The sequence below is a fragment of the Convolutriloba macropyga genome, chromosome 4 (genome assembly GCF_964194025.1).
Source record: "Convolutriloba macropyga chromosome 4, txConMacr16.3, whole genome shotgun sequence".
Taxonomy (NCBI): domain Eukaryota; kingdom Metazoa; phylum Xenacoelomorpha; order Acoela; family Convolutidae; genus Convolutriloba; species Convolutriloba macropyga.
The window spans coordinates 49,574,706-49,583,333 of record NC_134471.1 but is presented as its reverse complement, the minus strand read 5'-3'; the positions used below and the strand labels follow the sequence as shown (position 1 = coordinate 49,583,333).

Sequence of the window (8,628 nt, the reverse complement as noted above, 5' to 3'; positions counted from 1 at the left end):
AAATTGACCTCATCACCTTGAACTACAGACTGTTACCAATTGCTATACATTACAAACGAAGCTACTGTGAAAGTCCAATGTTCGAAAACAGAAGTCAATAATCAAAAACGGAGGTAAATGCTCGAACAGAAAGAAGTCAAAATTCAAGTCATGAACAAACTTGCTTTCTGCTAAAAAAAACCGCTAGAATCTCAATACTCCTCTTCGAGTCGTATAAACCTGTAGAATCTCAATACTCCTCATCGAGTCGTAAAAACCTGTAGAATATCAAAACTACTCTTCGAGTCACAAAAAAAGTTCTCGCAAAAACGCAAAAAAAATAAAAGCGCATAAACGGCCAAGCAAAAATTTTGCATAAAAAGACCACATCTGTGCTAGTATTTTCTTCAACCTCAGTTCAACAGCAATTAAACACTCTGTGGGAAAGTGACAGTAAAACGCCATCTAACCAAGTAGGCTCAGACAGATATTGATGTCAGTTTGTAGACTATTATTATTGCAAAAAGATACACTCTCATAATTTCGGCCTCAATTTTAGCAAATCACACAGCGTTCAAACTATTTAACGCTCATACTTTATCTTTAGAGCTAAAACCAACACCTTTTTAGAAATTATTTAGGCGTATTTAAACCATTTACAGCTAAACATGGATGAAGGTTACGGAAAAAGTGAAAAATAGCGAAATCACGCGCATGCTCACAAAACTGTAAACCACGATAAATTCTCGAAGATGAAATTCAAAACATGAACCGGCTGGCGTCGGATGAATTGCTCTCCAACGACAGGCGGTGGATGATAGCTTAGAAAGTTTTTATGGGAAGCAGAAATCTGACCTTACAGGTGTTCCATTTTTGTATTAAACAGAAAGCTGTACAAATAGCTATATTCAAATTTATGGACGACTGGTATGAAAATATCCCTCAATATTTTCCTCTTCAATTAGTGATCCCCAAAACCCAAAGACGCCCTCTAATCAACCAAAAAGGGAGAATAAACCTAAAAACGATTAACAAAATTGTTTCATTGATTTCAGTACAGACTGCTCTATCTAACAGTATCTGCTCGTAAGAGAAAAGCGTAAAATTCAATAAAAATAACAACCAAATGAACGATTTAACTTCAAACAGTATTGAAAATAGCACAAGAACAGAAATAGTCAAAATTTCAAAACAACCGAGCGAATTGCTCTCAAAGGACCGGCGAGCGGTTGGCTTTGTCATTAGCTAGCTATGATTTCGTAAGACTAGCGTTAGCTTAATTGAAGGGGTGAGGTAAGCGCAGCGGGGGGAGCAACAGTTGTGGGGGGGGGGGGGTGTGCAACGGTGGTGGGGGTATTTGGCTGCACGGACCCTTAGGGCTTGAACGATGTGCACAGGTAGGCATTGGGGGGAGTGAGAGGGGGCTTATGTGAGCGGGATGTGTGTGTGTGGGGTCAACCTCTAAGAACAAGAACCGCCCTTCACACCAAAACTATAAGTCTCCAAAACAGTTTCTGTGAATCGCATACTTGGAGACTGGTGAGCTGAAAGGCTCTAAAAGCACTTTATGCACACTGGGCGCTACCTGTTATCCCATTTTTGAGGACGAAGAGTCAAATGGGTCAGACGCAAAATCCTTCAAACGAAAAATCGCAAAAGACAGACAGGACTAATATAATTGGTACAAACTTCGTTCGAGCGCAATTAAAAATGGGCCAAAATTTGAGAATCTAATCATATTTTAAACCAAAGGAACTCATATTGTAAATCAAAATTGATTATGTGGACAAAAATTGCTCAATGAAGTCCAAAACGGAAAACATAACCGCTTAACGTCGCGCGAATTGTTCTCAAACGATTGGTGAGCGGTTACCTTCGTCAGTAGTTAGTACAGCAATGGGGAGGTTAGTTTTCGCTTTATTCGGGGATGGAGTCCGCGCGAGCGTTCAGGGTGGAATGAGGTGGAGTATGGGACGAAATTGTGTGGCTGGGGAAGTAGGATTGGCGAGTGGGAGGTCATACTTTGAGACTGTCGAGCCGTAATGCTCTAAAAGATCTTAATGTCCTCCGATTTTTAACAACTTGTTTATCGCTAATATAATTGCTTCAAATTTCGTTTGAAAGCAATTATTGACATAAGTGACTAACTTCGGGAGAATTTCTCTCTAAGGATCGGCTAGCGGTTGGCTTTGGTAGTAGCCAGCTGGGGCTTAGGGATGCGGGGGTGGGGGATTGCATTAAAAGGCCTAATATACTTGCTACAAGCTTCGTTTGAGAGCAACTAAAAGTCAATATTTACCAAAGCGCAAAATTATTGGTAAATATAATTGAACAAACTGTTCGAAAAAAAATTAAAGCTAAATATTTAAAAAAAGCTTTGACCAAGGCGCATTTTATAGGAAAAATTCATTCAGCCCAATTGCTCTCAAACGAAAGGGGTCTCAATTGCGCCTTACTGTAGCCGGGGACATGTCAGTAAGGGGCTCAAAAGGATGAAGTAAGGCTTATTAGAGACTACGAACCATTTTCATAGGACTATGGATTTCGAAACCTGCGCAATTATCCTTAAGGATTTTTCTGCCCAGAAAACTAGTCTGTCTCATTTGCCAGGACAAAAACAAGGGATAGGGTTCGATTCACTCAATCAAAACGAAGCATTTATACAATTTATTGGCCAAATACCTTACAAAGTTTAGTTACAAATCAGACTTCAGTCAAAACTGTACACCTTACATAACGCGAGGTAAATTCATTTCTCAGATTTTTAACCAATAGTTATATTATAACCAATGCTTCAAGACAAAAAGACAGCTTTGTGTGTAAATAACATTATCTCAATAAAATCAACAAAATCAGTTTCTCCTCGGTTTCTCGATTCACTCGTTCTGTTTGTAGCATAAATAAATAACTGCTGTTTAGTATCGATAATGGTCGGCTTTGAAGGGTCCGTCTTGTGGAATTCCAAGATAAGATGCCTGCTCTTCACTAAGTCTAGTCAACTTCACACCAATCTTGTCCAGATGAGCCATGGCCACCTGTTCGTCCAAATTCTTGGGCAGGGTGACTACTTCATTAGCCTTGTACTTTCCAGGGTTGCACCACAGTTCAATTTGGGCTAGCACCTACACAACCAATTGTTTTCAACCATCTCGTCACAAAAAAATTACATTTAAGTTTATTTTAATGCTTTTAGGATGAGGTAAGTTTTTTTCACTTTCCATCATCAAACTTTCATGCCTAAACTTTAAGTGGACTCATCATTATTAGGGGGAATGCAATCTACAAAACGAAAACGATACACTCGTAGGTCACGTGTCCTATCCCAAAATTTTAATTGCTACAACATGGCTAATGAAATAATAGTTGAAAGTTGAGAAGAGAACTATAAACTGACTTGATTTGTGAATGAGTTGCTCATGACGAAGCTAGGGTGTCCAGCAGCACAGCCCAGATTCACCAGTCTACCTTCTGCTAATACGATGAGGTGTTTGCCATTGGGGAGGGTGTACAAGTCCACCTGAGGCTTCACTTCGTCCTTCTTCACTGCCAACTTGTTCAGGCCAGCAATCTAAACAACAGCCCAAAAGTTATCATATTAATGCACGTTTTCATTCTTTAAGATTTCCAGATATGATAGCTTTTGATACCAGCAGAAAATTTCAATACTACAGCAACAAACAACAGTATTCAAATAAACACAGACCATAAAAAACTGCCAAAATCAGGGAATAGATTAAGTTGTATGCTTTGTCCAGAGCCAAGATAAAAATGAGCCCCAATATTATGCCTAAAACTTAAAAAACCATCCTACTTCAGTGCAATAATTAACATTCCTATGTAAAAAAAATTGCACGGCAACGATTTTAAAATGTGCACATTGAATTTCTTCAGCTAAGAGTAACAGTGTCCTTTTATAGTTCATGTAGCTGAATTAAGTTTCTATTATTTTTGACCTTGAACCTCAAATCAGATAAATACCGTCAATTCTGATCAAAGATGACGCTGGAAAGTAATTATCGTCTAGTAAATCTTAATTAATCTGAATACAGTCATCATCTGTTGAGTCCAATTTGATAAAAGCTCCCTTACTTGTGCGATATATTATATAGTACATCAGTGGTTTGACAAATAATACTTTATCACGTAATACACGTCCTCAAGTTCAAGATCTCGCGTGAACTTCAAAAGAGTCCGGATGTTCAATCAGATATCTGAAGATAACACCTCGAACTATCAAAATGGACAAATTCAAACCAAACAGAGATTACCATTAATTTATGTGCCCTTCATTTAACATTAACAAAACTAACTGAATTGGCTACGAAGAGTTTACAAGGCACCACGACTTAACGAAACAATTCGAAAATTTGGTTCCTCATAAATTTCGTTTGCTGTAGTAAAATCTTAAGGCAAAAGAGTAACAAATTGTATAATTAGTGAAATGTTTAATGACTTACATCGATTTCACAGTCGAAGTGACCAATGTTGCATACAATGGCGTAGTCCTTCATCCTAGAGAAGAGGTCTTCTGTGATGATTCCAGAGCAGCCAGTCGCTGTCACAAAAATATCCACCTGCTCCACCACATCTCCAATCACATCCACCTAAAATATTGAATAATCAATCTCATCAAAAGCATCCAAGCATGTTTGTCCACTTTTTAAAGAAAACTCAACGAAGGTTCAAAATTTAGTTCTGCATCTTAGATATCCTTTATGTGTTTGACAAGTTATGTTTTCAGTTAGTGCTCCTCTTGCAATGACGTTTTCCACTTTAGTCCACTTCAGTCGGTAACAACAATGAAAAATATTGACTTTTCAATATATGGATCGTTTTCTTCCTTGACAATTACTGTTATGGCGTCTTCAGGTTTTGCCCTATTGCATTGGACCTGCTGTCAAATATTAAGTGCTGATGCCGTTGCAATTTTAGTTCGAACTTTTCAAAGACAGGCACAAGACTCCAGGAAAGGTAACAAAATTAAATAGTAGCAACGCACCTGGTATCCTTCCATGGCAGCTTGGAGAGCATTGATAGGATCGACCTCTGAAACGATGACACGACATCCGTAGCTTCTCAGAGATTGGGCGCTACCCTTGCCTACATCACCGTAGCCAGCTACAAATGCCACTTTACCAGCCAACATCACACCAGTTGCCCGCTTGATTCCGTCGACCAAGCTCTCTCGACATCCATACAAGTTGTCGAACTTTGATTTCGTCACTGAATCGTTGACATTGATAGCTGGCACTTTGAGTTCTCCATTTTTGGCCATTCTGTACAGGGCGTGGACACCTGTTGTCGTTTCTTCTGACAAACCCTTAATTTCTGACAGATACTGAGGGTACTCTTTGTGAACAAGGGCTGTTAGGTCTCCCCCATCGTCCAGAATCATGTTTAGGGGCTTGCCATCGGGAAAAACCAAAGTCTGTTTGATACACCAGACGTACTCCTCATCGGTTTCTCCTTTCCAGGCGTACACTGGAATTCCAGCTGCTGCAATTGCTGCGGCCGCGTGGTCCTAAAATATATACAGTAGCTTTTGCAGAATAGGCCTTTGCAACAAAGCTAGTCAATTATCACGTCCCGGTTTACAATCCACAGCTGCTCCGATATCCCCCCTCTTATGCATTCATTATACATTAAGCGTCCCATAGATTCCTATTTGACTCATGCAAAGCAGGAAATATCTGCTCGGACTGAACGGTATTCTGCAATTAATTCATCCAGGAGATTCCCAACAATTTATCAAGGGTCAAATTAAGTAGCAAAAAATCTTTGTACCCGACAATAAGTATTAAGTATCAATGTTCGCACAGTAGAGAAAAATTCGGTAACCATAGATTTTTAATAGCCTTTTAAAAATTGAATAGAAGATATATTCTAACCTGAGTAGAGAAAATATTGCAACTGCTCCATTGCACTTCAGCACCCAATTCCTTCAGGGTTTCAATCAAAACAGCCGTCTGCAGAGTCATATGAAGACAACCCGCAATCTTTGCTCCCTTCAGGGGCTTTTTCGGTCCGTAAAGGGACCTCAGCTGCATTAAACCGGGCATCTCAACCTCGGCCAAGTTGATCTCCTTTCGGCCCCACTCAGCAAGCGAAATGTCTGCGACTTTGTAGTTGGCTTGTGACATAACTGATTGTTGTGTAGTTTATTTGCAGTTAAATTATTTCACTTCGGGGTTAAGCAGAAACGCAAGTCAGAAGGTCAACAAAAACAACAAATCCAACTGAAATTGATGCGGATTATCTCCAAACTGAGAACTGATGAGTTTAAAGTTAACTCCGCTCGCCGATCAGCAAATGCAATATATGAAAAGTGAACTCTAAAGATAGTAATAAGATCAGATATTACGTAATCTTTAAGGGAATTACATAACAAGATAACAGCGTCATTTCATAATAGTACACATCTATACTACATGCTCCAATATGGCGCCAACCACCACACTAAATACATATGACACGTCTTATTTTGTATAAAGCATGCTTAGAATTATACAGTGCGCGGCCATATTTTTTTCATTCGTTTACCAATCAAAACGCTGAAAAAATGACGTAACAACAAATACTGCATTATTACCATGTATTTTCTTTAATTACCAGTTGAAAATTCAGAGCACATCAGCTTGCCGCTATAAAAGTAATACGCCATTACAATGCTAAGATATCACCGTCGATCATAAAAGACAAAAAAGGCTATTTTAAACAACGTAATAGAAATAAGGTGAAATCTAAAAGGGGAATCCAGTGAAGCATATTACTCTGGAGAGCCTTAAAAATCTTTGCTTTTAAGTTGAAGTAAAACAATTACAATTGTTGCTCTTAAATGATAACACTTTGTTGATATTCATATTTAAGGTCAAAGCAATTTTAAATAACTATTGAACGAAAAATATAATGTATAATACACGACCTTCTATTTAGATATATTCAGCCCAGGTCTTAACCAATCGGTTTTCCAAATAAGTGAACTACCGCCGGACGAATTGCTCTCCAATAACACTCGAGGGGTCAGCTTTGGCTGCAACTAGCTTAAGCTGGGTGGGGGGGGGGGGGGGGTTGGAGAACAGATTTCATTCTTCCGGGCTTTACCATTTATCCTGTTTATCAACGAGACGTCAAATTGCTCAAGCGAGCTGAAAAATATGAAAAATATTCTAGAACAAATTATCGAAACGGTCAAGAATACTGTGCATAAAACAGGTAACGACTGTAATTGCTTCAAACTTTGTTCGAGAGCAATGAACATAAACGACTAACGTCGGGTGAATTGCTCTTAAACGACAGGCGAGCGGTTGGCTTCGGCATTATCCAGTTGGGGCTTAGAGATGGAGGGGGGGGGGGGGGGGGTCAAACTTTTAAGATTAAGAATCGCTCTAACACCATGACAGTGTCTCTTCAAAACAGTTTTGGTTAATCTCATACTTAGAGACTAGTACGGAGTAAGGCTCTAAGAGAGCTGCTCACCCAATTAGTGGCCACCGGGCTTTATCTGTTTATCTCGTTTTTGAGGACAAAAATTTAAAAAGGTCAGAGGAAAAATACGTCAAAAAAAAGACCACAAGACTAATATAATTGCTACAAAGTTATTTGCAATTTACAAGCAGGATCCGGTCCAAATAGTGAGGTGGCTCTGCAGCCTTGGTTTTAAACATATGCAGATGACATTCCTAAGTGATTAACCTAAACTCTAACCTAGATTTCAGAAACCTAACCAACTAATTTTAGGCGAAATGCTCTCAAACGCCCAGTGCGGCCCGGAAAAAATGTTTCAGCAGTGGATCTCACTCACTAAGGGGCTTGAAATGATTTTATTGGAGCTAGTTCAAACTTAAATTGCAGAATGGAATCAATTTGGCGCGGGTTGAATTTGTCTTTTTGCAGTAAAATCCTCCAATTAAGTAAAGCAGCTTTAAATCCTGAACGAGAGCAACTTAACACGCAAAACAATAAAGACGAGTTGCTCATCCTTACTCCTGAAACAGCAAAAAAAACAATCATTTAACAAACCTTCATAACTCAACTGAAACAACAGAGGTGCTGCTAAAACAGTCGACAGCAACGAATCGAAGAGCTTTCATTTTAGGGCCTTAAAATTACAGGGTTGTCCACAATTTGCGCCAAATCGCCCCGTGTTTTTTTGCTTAATTGGTAATTTTAAAAGTCAAATTTACCCAGTTCTGTGAAAGTATCAAGCAAAATCACATTGAGCAGTTTTTTATTAATAATTTTGAGTTTAAAATTCTTTCAGAAATAATCAGCATTTGAGTACTTCGGCTATTATTCGTCAATTGAATTAACCCCAATTGATTTGGAAGCGAAAATCGCAATTTGAGTCCAAACTACTGGCTAATTACTAATGAAATTACTTTTTTCGCGTTGATTTGTGTAATTGAGATCCTTGCTTCCAGGAAGTGCTGTGCAGCTGAAGTAGTTTCTGACAATATTTCTTTCAAAAACCAATTTTTCTCAAGGAAGAGCAGGGAACCTTTCTTAGATTATTCCTTTCGGTGTAGTAGTAGATACGATTTAGGGCTGACCCACGGGTTTTGGAACCCTCAATTGTGTTTATTAGTCTGTTTCAAGCCGTTAGAATCAGCACTTTTTCAGAAGTTCACTAGTTTTTACAGCATTTCAGTA

The 8,628-nt window shown here is 38.8% G+C and overlaps 1 protein-coding gene across 1 annotated transcript; it reads right to left on the bottom strand.

Moving 5' to 3' along the window:
• Positions 1 to 2,633: 2,633 nt before the first annotated feature.
• LOC142337721 (adenosylhomocysteinase-like) lies at positions 2,634 to 6,314 on the bottom strand. Its single transcript, XM_075387182.1, has 5 exons — positions 5,868 to 6,314; positions 4,979 to 5,500; positions 4,437 to 4,583; positions 3,374 to 3,547; positions 2,634 to 3,101 (listed from the first exon to the last, which is right to left on the bottom strand). Exons 1-5 carry the CDS (start codon positions 6,117 to 6,119, stop codon positions 2,895 to 2,897), a joined length of 1,302 nt encoding a protein of 433 aa, XP_075243297.1. The 5' UTR covers positions 6,120 to 6,314; the 3' UTR covers positions 2,634 to 2,894.
• Between the last annotated feature and the right edge of the window lie 2,314 nt (positions 6,315 to 8,628).

Excerpts from the sequence above, each read along its gene's own strand:
- LOC142337721 (XM_075387182.1), bottom strand. The coding sequence starts at position 6,119 with ATGTCACAAGCCAACTACAAAGTCGCAGACATTTCGCTTGCTGAGTGG. Across the intron at positions 4,584-4,978 it reads CTGCCATGGAAGGATACCAG|GTGGATGTGATTGGAGATGT; the intron begins GTGCGTTGCTAC and ends TCAATATTTTAG. Across the intron at positions 3,102-3,373 it reads GCAACTCATTCACAAATCAA|GTGCTAGCCCAAATTGAACT; the intron begins GTCAGTTTATAG and ends TTGGTTGTGTAG.